This window comes from Astatotilapia calliptera, chromosome 18 (genome assembly GCF_964374335.1).
Source record: "Astatotilapia calliptera chromosome 18, fAstCal68.1, whole genome shotgun sequence".
Classification (NCBI taxonomy): Eukaryota; Metazoa; Chordata; class Actinopteri; order Cichliformes; family Cichlidae; genus Astatotilapia; species Astatotilapia calliptera.
In genome coordinates, this window is record NC_137439.1 from 28,255,188 (window position 1) to 28,269,626 (window position 14,439).

The following is a 14,439-nucleotide window of genomic DNA, read 5'->3' on the forward strand; positions in this document are numbered from 1 at the left end:
TTTTAACACCACAAACATGATTAAACACTTACAGAAACACCACGCAAAGGAGTATGCGGAATTTAGCCTGGCCTCCAAAGCTAAGCAGAAAAGTGTACCATATCAACAAACGCTTTTGGAAAATATTCAGAGACGTGAGAAATTCCCTCCGGAAAGCAATAGAGCGAAGCTGATAACGGAGAAAATGGTTGAATTTGTTGTGCTTGATGACCAGCCCCTTTCCGTTGTGGAAAATGATGGTTTTCGACGCTTAATTGAGCATTTAGAGCCTCGCTACATGCTGCCAAACCGGCATTTCATCTCGGAGGAAGCTATCCCAGGCAAGTACAAACAGGTGCGCAAGTTCATCTCCGAAAGTTTGGAAATAATTCCCACGTTAAGCATGACGACTGATATTTGGAGCTCGGACGTTTGTCCGTTGTCCCTGCTAAGCCTGACTGTACACTGGATAGACTCGAGTTTTACAATGCAAAAAGCAGTGTTGCAGGCCAAAGAGTTTTGTGGTTCACACACAGGAGAGTCCATCGCTGCAGCTATGGAGGAAATGTTAAATGCGTGGAAAATTCCGACGAATAAAGTCCACGTTGTTTTGCGAGACAATGCCAGCAATATAAAAAAGGCAATGAGCCGGCTAGGTGTTGCAAGTTTGGGATGCTTCGCGCACACTTTGCAACTTGTGGTGAATGAGGGACTGCTTGCACAACGTGGTGTATGTGATGCTGTGACAGTGGGCAGAAAAATAGTGGGTCACTTCAAACACTCACCACAGGCATATTCGCGTTTGGAGGACATTCAAATGGAGCTGAACATGTCACCCAAACGTCTGATACAAGATGTGCGAACAAGATGGAATAGCACATATTATATGATCAAGATCCTCACAGAACAGAAGCGAGCCTTGTGTGCATATTCTGCAGAGTATGATCTGCCTGCCACACTTAGTGCACAGCAGTGGGGGTTACTGGAAAAGGTCCTGACAGCTCTAGCTCCCTTTGAGGAGTTAACAAAGGAGGTAAGCGCATCATCCTCATCTGCATCTGATGTCATCCCTATTGTCTGCGTCCTTAAGCGCCTGCTCTCCCGAGAAAATGAGGCCGACGATGGAATAAAGAAAATGAAAGGCACTCTTCTCGAAGCGGTTAACAGACGCTTCAGAGACGTGGAATCCGAGCCACTATACACAGTTGCAACACTGCTGGATCCAAGATATAAAGACAGGTATGTAAGGCTTCACTCATGTTATTTTAACAGATCAACTTGTTTTGTGTGTGTCTGTGTGTGTGTAAGTGATAGTGCATTAGAGAGAGTGTGTCAGAAAATGGTGAGGACATTCTAGATTAGTTGTGATAGACTTGTCATTCAGTCAGGACACCATCATTGCGCATTATAACATGTATTGTCTGATTCAGAGTAGTACAGCAAAGTATGTTGAGGTCTTTATAATGGGCATGGAATAAATAGCAAGAATGAGGAATGATAGTTTAATCACACTGCTGAATGATACTAATGATAAATTTAATGATTGTTTAATATTCAAGTTTGGACTTTTTTCATTTCAGGTACTTCACGAGTGTAGAAACCTCAAAACAAGCTAAAGATGCTTTGTTGGCAGAGATGAGGAAGATGGAGTTTTTGAGAACTACATTAAACTCCTCAGAGCCAGCAGAGAGGACATCAGCAGTCTTGGAGCCAGCAAAGAAGACTCCACGGGTGGAATCTTCCAGCCAAAGCAGACTTGAAAGTGTTTTTGATGAAATCCTGAAGAAAAACACTCAAGATCCTGTTCCTCAGTTAGCCACGACAAGTGCACGCATTGAAGTGCAAACTTACCTTAGTGAGCCAACCATTCAACGCTCAGATAATCCACTGCTGTACTGGCAAGTCAACAAACTTAGATTTCCCACTCTGGTTTCTACAGCAGCTAAATTTCTCTGTGCACCTACCACAAGTATTGAGAGTGAGAGACTCTTCAGTACAGCCTCCATTATCATTAATGAAAGGAGAAGCAGGCTGACAGCTGAGAAGGTTGAAATGTTGATCTTTCTGAAGAAGAACCTACCTCTCATGTTAAAGTGAAAAAAAAAGTTACAACTGCATTATTACAAGAATGTTGTTTGCTCTGCTAAAATTGCAACTTTTTTCAGTACCAAAGGGGTTTTGAAATTTGCATAAAGTTGCACTTTTATTTACTTGAATTTTACTTTAAATACTTCAAGATTTAAAATTCTGCATAATGTTGCACTTTTATTTTGATTAATGTTACTTTAAATACTTTGAGATTTAAAGTTCTGCATAATGTTGCACTTTTATTTTGATTACAGTTTTTCTCAAATGTTAAAACACAAAAGCCAATCCTGTAACCCAAATGACCAGTAGTCTAAACACATTTACTAAATGTAGCCACCATATTCCAGTACCATAAACACATGTCACATGAAGACACAATTCACAAAACACAACCCTCTGTACTCATAAATCTAAACACATTTTTCCTTGCTAAAACACATGTTGCAAAACAACTCTGCTCATATCCTCAAATGAAAGCCCATGTGATGCAAAATGCTTGCCACAGTCACCAATCTTTGAACACAGGGAACACACCTGGCGTCATTCACTACACACAGTGACTCAAAATTGAAGACACTTGTTGCTAATGCTGTACCCACATGTAAAAGCAAGTTCAGAGTGCACAGTATGCTGAAGGTTCCAAACAAACACAATGGATGAAGGCAGAGTCAGGGGAAGAGGAATTTGATGCAGAGGAGGGAGAAGAGCTGGCCCTGGAAGAAGAGGAGCAGGCCAATGAGGAAGAGGAGTTCAAATGAGAGGAGGAAGAGGAGCGACCAACGAGGAAGAGGAGAAGGCCAACATGGGAGAGGAGAAGGTCCAGGAGGGAGAGCAAGACAACCTCGCACCATCATTACGGACGAGATGCGAGCAACAGCTCAGCGACATGATGCCGCACAGTGATTGTGGTGTGTGTGTGGTGTGAATAACGTAAATAAAAAAACTTCACACCCTGTTCATGTTTTCAAGATTACTGTTGTGTGCAATAGATTCTGTTTTTGCATTGAGTTGTGTTACAGTAGTGTACGTACATGCAGGATTTTCTATAGATTTATACTACTCATATGAAACTCACAAATCTAAATGCCTAATCCTCTGCAGAGATCTACGACGATCCGTTACTGTATAGCTTCTAAAATATGCATTGGCAGTTATGAAACAAAGAACCTTCTCACAAATTGAGCATTGTGTTTTCAATTGTTTTGCTGTAGTGTGTAATGCTGTGTATAGTGTTTATAGTTTTGACAGCTTCGAGCTGCTCTCTTGGTGTGGGAGTTTGAGTTTTGCAGTGGGAAGGTGTGGTTGTGTTTATGTAGCTTTAGAGAAGGGTGTTGTGTTTGGACATTGGGGGACCTGGTGGTAACGTTTGTGAAATGTGTTTTAGCATTTGAGAAAAACTGTAATGTTACTTTATACTTTGAGATTTAAAGTTCTGCATAATGTTGCACTTTTATTTTGATGAATGTTACTTTAAATACTTCGACATTTAAAGTTCTGCATTATGTTGCGCACTTTCAGGATGGATATTTTGATAGTGCACTCAGAAAAATAAAGGTGCCAACTGGAACAAAAAGTGGTTCTTTAGACTGATGCCATAGAAGAACCTTTTTTGGTGCCACAAAGAACCTTTCAAACAAAGGTTCTTTGAAGAACCATTTCTTTCAGTGGTTCACTGAAGAACCTTTAAAGGTGCCCCAAAGAACCATCAAGAAATGGTTCTTTGGGGCACCTTTAAAGGTTCTTCAATGAACCACTGAAAGAAATGGTTCTTCAAAGAACCATTTTAAAGAACCTTTTTTGGGTGGTTCTTTAAAGAACCATTTTAAATCTTTCAAAATAAAATGTATCATAAATTGAATTTGAGTAGGGTAAAATAAATACAAGCACATATATTAATGGTTTATTGGCACTTTGTATTACAGAAAAAGACAAAAAGGCATTTTAATGCTAAGCACAACACCACTACTAATAATAGCATACAAGTCATTTAAACAGTAATAATTAAATATCTTTACTATAAATACATATAAATATTATACTATAGATAAAACAACAATTTTTACATTAGAAATAGCAATACTTTCATAACAGACAATTAAACAACACATTTTTATCAGCATGTTTGCATTTTCAGTAAGACTATTTCAAGAACAATCTTTTTATTTAAATTATCAATTAACTGCAGCCTTAAGTTATGTAAGTTAAGTTTAATGTGGGACTCATGGTCCTTTGTTAGTCCACACTGGGACAATTTCAGTCTCTCACCTGCACTATGCTGGCAATCTAGGAGATATTTAATGCATTTGCCACTCTTTGCACAGCTACTGGTACAGGTGTAGTCAGAGTTCCCAAGTTGAGAACAAATGCCTCCAAAAAGCAAAATGTCTTTTTTAGTTCACTTGGATAGGCAACATTGTAGACATGGTACAGGGAGAAGACAATACCCATCGCCAATGAAATGTCCATTTCCCCACTGTCCAGAATCATTTTTTGTCCATCCATCTGGACATTGACCTCAGTTGAATCACTCAAGGGCTTGCCGTCACTGCTGCTGAGTACGATTGTAGGTATCGGGCTGTGTGGATCCTGAAACAGAAATTAAATTCTTGAAATGAGGAGTATAGTTTAAATAAGTATAAACAACAGCTGTCCCAATGAAAGTATAAAACTCCTGTAAAATACTGGATTTGTTCAAGACCCCCCCCCTCTCACCATACCAAAAAATATATAAATTTACCTTATTTATGACGAAGAGACGAGAGGCATTTTCTTTGAAAATAGATGGCAGGAGAAGAACAGCTGTGTTTACCATCTGACCTGAAAAATAAAGAGAAATATGTAAATATTTTCTGGCCAATTTTGTTAATACAAAGCAGTAAAGGCCATATGAGTGCCTTTATCAGGAGTTGAATGTCTTGCAGAACATAAGCATTAGTGCAGTAAATGTATACCTAATTAACTTTTCAGTGTAATTCAGTGTAAATGTTAAGCATTTATACAAAACCCCCAAAATGTTGTTCAGTTCTGTAAGTTGCTAGCTTTAAATAATTTGAGTCCTAAAGAACTTGCAGAGCAAGTCTAGCTGCCACTGAACATTTTTTGGGATAAACATTGTGTGAATGACTGAAAATCTTCATAGAGATACATATAGCATCGAGGGTATATCAGTTAAATCTTAAAGTACATCATTGCAGAGACGAGACAGGAGAAATGTCAGTCTGTGGATATTGTAAAGCAGCGGTCCCCAACCTTTTTTGCGCCACGGACCGGTTTATGCCTGACAATATTTTCATGGACTGGCCTTTAAGGTGTCGCGGATAAATACAACAAAATAAAACTAGTACCGGTACCGAAAAAAAGAAAATTTATTCATAACACACGTGAAAAGACCCAGGAAAACAGAGTAAACGATAAAAACGATAACAAAATAACGCTGAAAACCGATAAAAACCCTGAAAAACTATACATTTCACACCTGAGCCTCAACTCTCGCGGCCCGGTACCAAACGACTCACGGACCGGTACCAGTCCGAGGCCCGGGGGTTGGGGACCGCTGTTGTAAGGGACACTGTGTTTACTAATGTGCTGTATGTGAAACCTTAAAAAGTGGTATCTGAGATAGGAGTTAAAATTGTTTTTGCTCATTATTGCCAAGTGCCCTCACCTTTTCTGTCAGTGTCTGTCTGGCTCTCATCAACAGATTTTAAGCAGAGGCTTTTAAGGTTGCTGTTTGGGGCTATTGACACAAGCTTCGCTGCCAACTTACTGAATCCTCGGATTACTTTTTTGTCCACATCAGTTTTAAGTAACATGGAAGCCTCTTCAAGAAGCTAAAATAAAGGATAAACATATACATATTAGCTTTGTACCATAATATATACCATTATATAGCAAACCAGAACAATCATTATTTCACACATCAATTATCATTAGAGAAGAAATTATAATTTTGCATTTGTTTAGTTTAATTCTCAAGTACACATTGCTGTGCAAAAGGGATGTTTAGACTATTCTTCCCAAAAAACTATCATTGGCATCAGATTAGTCCAAAATTATCCTGTAGCATGAAAATAAAACCAAAGAGAAAGACATAGTCAATGTGGCAATTTCTGTTAGTGTTCTGTTAGTGTACTTTTATTACTCATGAAATCTGCTGAGTCAGTCACTTTGCCTGTCCTGTAGGTACATGATTATTAGAAGTCTGTATAAATGTGCAGCACATCAGTACATATTCATGTTTTTGCTGTGCACTATTGTTATTGTTGTTTTTTGCTGCAGTTTTTGATAAAACACTCACCACAACAGGGATAGTGAGACATGGGAATTCTCGTAGAACCTCTTCAGTAGTATGCTGAAGAATGTAGTGTGTTCTGTACTTCTGTATTTTCCTGAGGTGCGTTTGAATGACATCCACATTTGGCCTAGTTTTTTGGCACTCTTGCTTAATCACTGATACATGTTGGTCGGTGCTCCTTTCATCCTCCCCATCGTCAAGAGGATTGATATCCTGGTTATTAAAAAGTTTAGCAAATATTGAGAGAAAAAACAAACAAACAATACTTTTAACTTTTATGTACAATTTAAAATGGCAAACAAACATTGAGCATATTTAACTTGCCTTGGTTTTTTTCAAAAGGATACAGGGCTGGATATCTGATGATCTTTTTCTTCCTGAATTTGGAACTGAGTATTTCTGTCTCATTTTTTCAATTTCCTCTACGTCTACTAGTGGTCTTCTTTCCTTTTTAAACTTGTTCCTGAGAGACTCATGCAGAGCATCCTACAAACGATAAAAATGTAACTAATTATTCATAAATAGGTGCAACTAGGTCCTCCCTTTATGCAAGACATTTACCAGAAAACTTTGAGTGACATAAAGCTGGTAGGTTTGCTGTAATCATGTCATAACCTAATTAGTTCCTATTTACAGATCTCTTCTTTAACTCTTAGGAGTTGATCGAACACATGATATAAAGGTTTGGAGCACTTTAGATTGGCTAAATACACTATAAAAGGTAGATAAAGTATTAATGGCAATATGTCCTACAAGCATACTCGTCATGATCTTTCAGTCTATATGTTAATACCTCTACCTTTTAATAATAATGTATACTTTATTGATCCCCACAGGGAAATTTCTCTCTTTGCATTTAACCCATTCACTCAGTGTGTAGGGACGGTACCTTGCTCAAGGGTACCTCAGGGTAGCCGTTCAGTTGATTCAAACCCCCGACCTTCCGATCATGGGATAACCACACTACCTACTGAGCTATCCCTGCCCTATTTTCAAATTTAATTTTTTAAATACAAAAACTACACTATCCTGATACAAAGGCAAACAGAGCTAATATAATGCTGAATTTCACACCATTCACTTGAGAATTCACAGAGAAATGAAACAATTAATTTAAAAGAGCAATTGATATTTTATTTATTGTTTGACCATACTGCACGACATCTGCCTCAAAAATCACAATACTAATACTTGTATTGTAGTGGCCACAAGGGAACAGATAACCTCTGAATATGTAGCAATGAAAATGTTAGCATGTTACACTCATTAGCCAATAATTGGGCAATTCAAAGACAATTTGTTGGACAATTGTATCAATGTTTGCTTTTCAGGAATACTTACATATCCAGAGCCATAACTCTCCTTCAAAAAAGGAAAACTCAGAAGGACAGTCCTCAGAAGGTCTACATACTGCACATGAGAGGGATACCTGCAAATTTTGAATGATGAACTTAAATTCTGATGTACATACTGTATTTTAAATGAATCAAATCTTAATTATATATAGACTTACATTGTCTCATTACTCAAGTGGTCAAACAGTGCTTGAATAAGCATGTTTTTGAGTCTGTTCTTGGTGGGTGACTTTAGTGCTGCATCTTTATTGGTCAACGCAGTGAGCACAGCTGGAGGAAACTGCACTTTGCAGTTAAACATAGGTTGGAGTGCTGACACAGTATGCTTTTCTTTGTGTTGCCTTCCACTGCAAGAAGAAGTAAGAAGTATTTTTAGAGTTTGTTACAAGACATGAATATGCGTGTCCTTGTGTCCTGCATCAGGAATATCCGCATATTTAAAACGTACAATAACAGCTGCTGAACTACAGAAACAGAATCATAACAGAGAGTAAGAGTGGCTGTGACATTTCAATTTGAAAGTAAATGGGTGTGTGATGCACATCAACGCTGGAGAAACAGAACAGGGCTTGCGTCAACCCCTTGCCCCCCACCCTCCAACACCATAAACCTAGGGGAGGGGAAACACTGGATTGTATGAATGTACAATTCAGTGAATCAACCAGTCAACTTAAGACTCACTCTTTCAGCTTCTCTACAGCAGACAAAAATTTCACTTGGTCTTTCACTTTTGGAAAAAGACGCTCACTCATTCTTTCAGTCATCTGCAGAAGTGTCGATCCATCGATTTCATTGTCTGTGGCACAGAAAAACAATAAGACACGATCAAAACAGAAATGAGCATGTCAAAGATAAAGATTAAAAATATTATAAAACATTACTAAAAAAACAGCTATGAGTTCATTAGTGACTATAGATGATGACAGACCTGTGGAATAGCCAAAAAGTGGTTAAAATCATTTTAACAGTGGTTGACAACTCCTAACTAAAAAGTCATGGTTTAGGATGTATCTTACCTAACTTTGGTATGGACTGCCTTAAAAGGTCGGTGGATCAGTGTAATGAAGTCTTGACCATCACATCTGTATGCGTCCAAAGCATGAAAGTCTACCTCATCCCCAGGCTTGAATATCAACAGATCATCAGTCTCTCTGATGTGGTATGATTGAAGGTGTCTTATAAACTCCAGTGTTGTGAAAAGTCTTCCAACAAGAAACCAGTTGGCCCTGATATACACAATCAGGACTATTTTCACAAACAGTGGAATTTGCTCTGCATGCACAAGTTCCAAAATGAAGAAATCTCCAACTGCATATTTTACAGAGTTTAAAATGATGCATTTACTTGTCCAGAGTTTCTCATCCACAGTAACGGCTGTCTCCAAGTTTTGCAAACAAATCTGCAAGTTCACTGGAAGTTCTTGAAGTGATAAGTTATTAACTGCTGCTTGTGTATGATCGCTCCTGATGATCCATTCAGGCTGCCACTCCCAGCATTGACGAAGCTGATTCCTCTTTGCCAAAGTCTGACAAATGTTAATATAGTTATTGGTGATTCTTGCTACTGTCTTGAAATATTGATGTCTGGCTTCAAACCTCATGCACCAATGAGAGCGGAGTGACCCATAATCAAGGATGAGCTGAGGATAATGTAGCAGAAAATGCAGCTTGGGTGTAAACACACCAGGAAACAGATTGATGAAATCTGTCAAAAAGTAAGTGATCAGTTCATGTAGATTACTAATCCAGTCAGTGCTGATGGTTGGAGCAAGAATAATCTCTCCTATTTCTCGAACCAAAAGATAAAGCTGCCAAAACTTGTTACCCTTTTCAATCCTGGAGCCTATGAGGAAAGGCAGAGTCCTAAATAATGTCCATTTCTCAACAGCAGTTCCAGAGATATTTCCATCCAGTGCTACCTTCTCAGATATTAGAGCAGGTTTGGAGGTGCAGTCATTCTGTCCAAAACTAAAAGTCCTTATGCTGTCATTCACCTCTTGGATAGTAACGGTTTTGTCCTCGTGCAAGGCTTTTACAACAGACTTCAAAACAAGAGGAATGACCCCCTCAAGAAAATCATGCATTAAATCAGGTGGGAATGCATTTGTGGTATCAAAATATGACAGCTTGTTGAAGGCACATGGGCCAGTTACACCATACACTGACCTACAGTGGGGGTCATCTTCAACACATTGCAGATGGTATGCATGAACAGTCTTTGTTCTAAGAACACAATCTCCCTCACTAATGATCCTAGACAGGTCCTTGTAATGACACATACAAAACCTGCATATTCTACCATTACTGAATGAGCAGCTAAAACCTGCAAGTGTGTGAGAGGTTAAGTTGTCTGCAGATATTGTGGCCAGACCACCTTTGATGCAGTACTGTCTGTCTTCAAATTTTAATCGTAATCCACGTTCTTGCAAAACCTGTAGGTCACAAATTAATGGTTCTAATATTTTCTCAAATCCATATGTTTTCACCAACCTATGTTTGACAAGTATCAACAGATGAATATGTCTTAAAACAGATCTGTCTTTTGGTGGAATATTTCCCAAAGTAAAATAAAATGCAGACACTTTATGTAGACGTTTCTTTGATCCTAATGGATTAGAAACTTCAAATTCATCACTGTACAACTGAATTCTCAAATGTGGGTTGTCTGTGTTAAAAAAATCACTTTCTTTGTAAATTTTCCCATCACTAAAATCTGTTAAGGTTTCAGGAGCACGGGATTCTGGCCTAAAAATTTGTCTTAAAATGTTAGGATCATTACATATTAATTCTAAGACTTTTAGAAGTGGAATATACTGAAAAGTGTCCTGTTTCCCAGTAAAAGGATCTATTCCCAGGATACATTCAACAGGTTCAATCAAGTTTAATTTCTCAACACAGTATCTGTCTAGTTGATATGCGTTGCTGACTGCACTGAAGCAATGTTCTACCAAACTATTGTCATCAATATAATGAAAACTTGATATATCAAAATTAAGAGTCTGCAAACATTTAGAAAATATCTCCCTATAGTTTTCAATAAAATACTTGAAAAGTGACTCTACTTCACTAAGAACAAATGTTTGAACTTTTCTATTTACAATACTTTTCTCTTGAAGATTCAAGGAAAACAATGCCAGTTGTTTTCTCACAGTCTCTGTAAAGTTCTCTACAAGTTCACTCAGAGTTCGTTCAGATGATCTGGGAAATTCAACAGTTTCCTGGATGACAGGGTCACAGTCTGGGGCAGACTCTAATCCTTGTTTCTGATATTTATGTTTCTTCCTTATGTGATTTTTCAAAGATTTCACAGACAAAAACTTTCTGGGACAGTCTTCTAGTCCGCAGACAATGAAGAATCCACATTCACTTTCATGGTATATCTGTTGATGTTTCAGCAGTTTTTCATATGTTGGTTTTCTTGTGGAGCACTGTGGACACTGATATGGCACATCCATAGAAATGCTCACCTACAAAGACCTGTTGATAATCTGCCAATTCATTTTCCCCAAGCCAAAGAGATACTTCTCCAACAGTCCACTGCTGAGCCATGATCTGTTAAAACAAAACAAAATTCCATTACATTGTTTTATTCTGTGACATCAAAAACTTATTTATTTATTTTTTGTTCATTCATTTTCCAAGCCGCTTTATCATCATAAGGATCGGAGGGGTGCTGGAGCCTATCCCAGCTGTTTTTTTTAGGCGGGGTAGACCCTGGACAGGTTGCCAGTCCATGGCAGGGTCGTCATTCAGATATGTATGTTTGGATTGTGGGTGGAAACCCACACAGAAACAGGGAGAACATGCAAACTCCACACAAAAAGGCACCCGGTTGACCCTGGGAATTGAACAGAGTCTTTCTAGCTGTGAGGCAGCAGCGCTAACCACTATACCACCGTTTAGTCTAACTTTTAAACCTTCTTCAGATAAATATTGATAATTTTATGCTTTGGATTATCTGGTCTTGTTAGTATAATGACCTCTTTTTTGCCTAATATATGATGTTGGATAAATGAAATGTACATAATTTTTTTTTAACTATAATAAAAACGGACATTATCTTGGTAACATCAAATGACTGGAGCATAATTTGTCAACTACTCTGAAAATAAGTTCTACAGTAACAGTCAAAGACACAACTTCTCATGTGTCACATTTCTATTTATTCAAAACACTTAAGCATTGCTGTATTTTATACAGCTACTCCACAATTCAAAGTACAGGCTACTGAATTTCTGAGTTTCTAGACCAGACACAGAGCTCACACAACAGGCTTCAGGCGCCATTTTGGTGACTTTAACCATATTATTGATTTTAATATCTGTCTAGCTGACATTAGTTTATGTACGCAGCACGCAATATAGCCACATATTTTACAGGCCAAATTATTTGGGAGCACCTTCACTTAATTGTAACAGTGGTTTTGTTAGGAAAACAGTTCTTTATACCAGATACTAAACTGCGTTAACGTCAAAGGCTAACGTATCTAACCATTACTGTTAGCACAACATTAACAGCAAGCTACAATGACGAGTAACAAAAACAAAACAATAAAAAGGTTTTATGAAAATGTTTTACCTTTTCCAACAGTCCAGGAATCCAGAATCCTTTAAAGACCAGCAGGTACTGAAGACTGTTATCCACTGGCAACGTCCGAGAGAAAGTTTTCTTTCCGTTAGAAAGTTCAAGGCTCGCGCGATCTGTGTGCGCATGCGCATCCCTACAGTTGCCCCCCCCCCCCTCCCTTTGGTTGTACTACGTGTTCTAACGTCTCTCTCACTCTCCATGTCTCTCTCTCTCCCTGTCATTTATTTGGCTTGGCACATATAATAATAAATTGCGCAGTGATAAACAAGTACTCAGATCACATGTGCAATTATTATTTACTTATATTATTTTATAATTTGACTTTACATACTGCTGGGTAGCTTGTAAAGCTCACAGTAACTAGTATTATCATTATGATATATGTTGTGTATATATATATATATATATATATATATATATATATATGTAGAGAGAGAGAGAGAGAGAGCGAGAGAGAGAGAGCGCGCGCGGGAGAGAGATCTGATATAGATCAGTATCTGAATCTGTCTAATATCCCCCGAATGGATTGTTTAGATTGTTAATTTATAAATTCACCATATTCATAAACGGCTTAATAATAAATTTTATATTCTGTTACCACATTATTTGTGATCAGTGGGTTTGCAGGGTGGGTGCTGGGGGTCTTCAGGCTTTGGCCCCCACCCCTGCCACCAGAATATTTTTGAGCAAGTGTTTCTAACTTTAATTTGAATATTCAGTATCCCACCATCTGCCCCCCCCCCCTCCGCACACAAACAAAACACACAGTATAATTCACACCCTCATTAAAGTGAATATTATTTATGCCATTTTACACCAACAAACTCAGATAGCTAAGGATGAAGAACCTTTTGTTCTTTAAAGAACCATTTGTAATAGCTGAAGAACCATCTTCAAAATAAAAAGGTTCTTTGACGTATGATGGTTCTTTAAAGAACCATAGAGACATCAGAAGAACCATGTAAGAACCCTAATTTTTCTGAGTGTGGTGACAGCTAAACAGTGCTAAAGTTTAAATAAAGAGATATGCATTGTTGAACTGAGCAATATTTTGGGTGCAGTCTTTTTCTTGCATGCAAGTATAAGAGAATAGCTTTAGTGTTCTGTCTTTTTAAATTTGACTTTGAACTTATACAAAAACAGTTTAAAAAATAGATATATCGGATTTATATCAGTATCGGCAGATATCCAAATTTATGATATCGGTATCGGTAATAAAAAAGTGGTATCGTGCCATCCCTACTCTGTTGTAGTGCCTGCATGTGAGTCTGTGTCTTTTGTTCAGTCTGTGTTATGGGTTTCCTGTTTTACTTTGAAAGTCCATGTCTGATGTTAATGTGTCTGGTTTTGCTTCCCCTTGTCTCGTTAGGCCTGATTTGCCCCAGCTGTGTTTCCCTCCTGTTACCCATTCCCTGATTGCTCCTTCTGTGTATTTTAGCTCTGTGTTTCTCTGTGTCTGTGTCGCGATCTACCGTTTATTTTGCTGTGTGTTTTGTCAGTCCAGTGGTGTTATTTTATTTTGAGTTTTTCCAGTTATGTTATGTTTGAGTTCAGCATTAAAGCTGTTTCGGTTTAAGTTTGTCTCTGGAGTCTGCACCTTTGGGTCCTATTCCTGTCCGCATACAGCCGTCACACAACAGAAGACCCTTACTTGAGTGTGGGGATCATTGATAAATTGTTTACAGACTTCATGGGTAGATTTATACTGAAAAAGGGACATGATACTATTTTTAGAAAAAAAAATCCCGCAACATATCCAACTATAGTCATTAGTATGCCATATGCTTATGACTTTTGGGGAATACACTCCACTTTAACCTAAATGGGGACATTCACAATCCTGCAGCTTATTTGTGTTTCTTTGTTTCAGAATAATAAATAAATAAATTAAACAAATAGCATAATATTCCCCTTCATAAAGCTTATTTATTTTTTCCGTTTCATTAGCCTCTCTTAATTAAAAAGATAATCCTCATTGTTAGCTTGCACATGAAAAACTTGAGGATGCTAATAAACATATTTTATTATTTTAGAATCATAAAAGCATAAAAAAATGAAATCCCCTAAAATATTGAAAGTTTGGTTCATTCAAACATCCCTTGATGTTTAATCCAAGACAGCTCTGAATGTGTAACTT

At 37.9% G+C, this 14,439-nt stretch overlaps 1 protein-coding gene across 1 annotated transcript; it reads right to left on the bottom strand.

The window, feature by feature from the left end:
- Positions 1-4,230: 4,230 nt before the first annotated feature.
- On the bottom strand, positions 4,231-12,410 carry LOC145419374 (sterile alpha motif domain-containing protein 3-like). Its single transcript, XM_080292625.1, has 10 exons — positions 12,294-12,410; positions 11,183-11,267; positions 8,398-8,512; positions 7,875-8,063; positions 7,703-7,790; positions 6,686-6,847; positions 6,365-6,574; positions 5,732-5,897; positions 4,805-4,884; positions 4,231-4,653 (listed from the first exon to the last, which is right to left on the bottom strand). The coding sequence occupies exons 2-10, from the start codon at positions 11,262-11,264 to the stop codon at positions 4,351-4,353; spliced, it is 1,395 nt and encodes a 464-aa protein (XP_080148751.1). The 5' UTR covers positions 11,265-11,267; positions 12,294-12,410; the 3' UTR covers positions 4,231-4,350.
- Positions 12,411-14,439: the final 2,029 nt, after the last annotated feature.

Excerpts from the sequence above, each read along its gene's own strand:
- LOC145419374 (XM_080292625.1), bottom strand. The coding sequence starts at position 11,264 with ATGGCTCAGCAGTGGACTGTTGGAGAAGTATCTCTTTGGCTTGGGGAA. Across the intron at positions 6,848-7,702 it reads AGAGTTATGGCTCTGGATAT|GATGCTCTGCATGAGTCTCT; the intron begins GTAAGTATTCCT and ends TATCGTTTGTAG. Across the intron at positions 5,898-6,364 it reads GTCTCACTATCCCTGTTGTG|CTTCTTGAAGAGGCTTCCAT; the intron begins GTGAGTGTTTTA and ends CCTTTATTTTAG.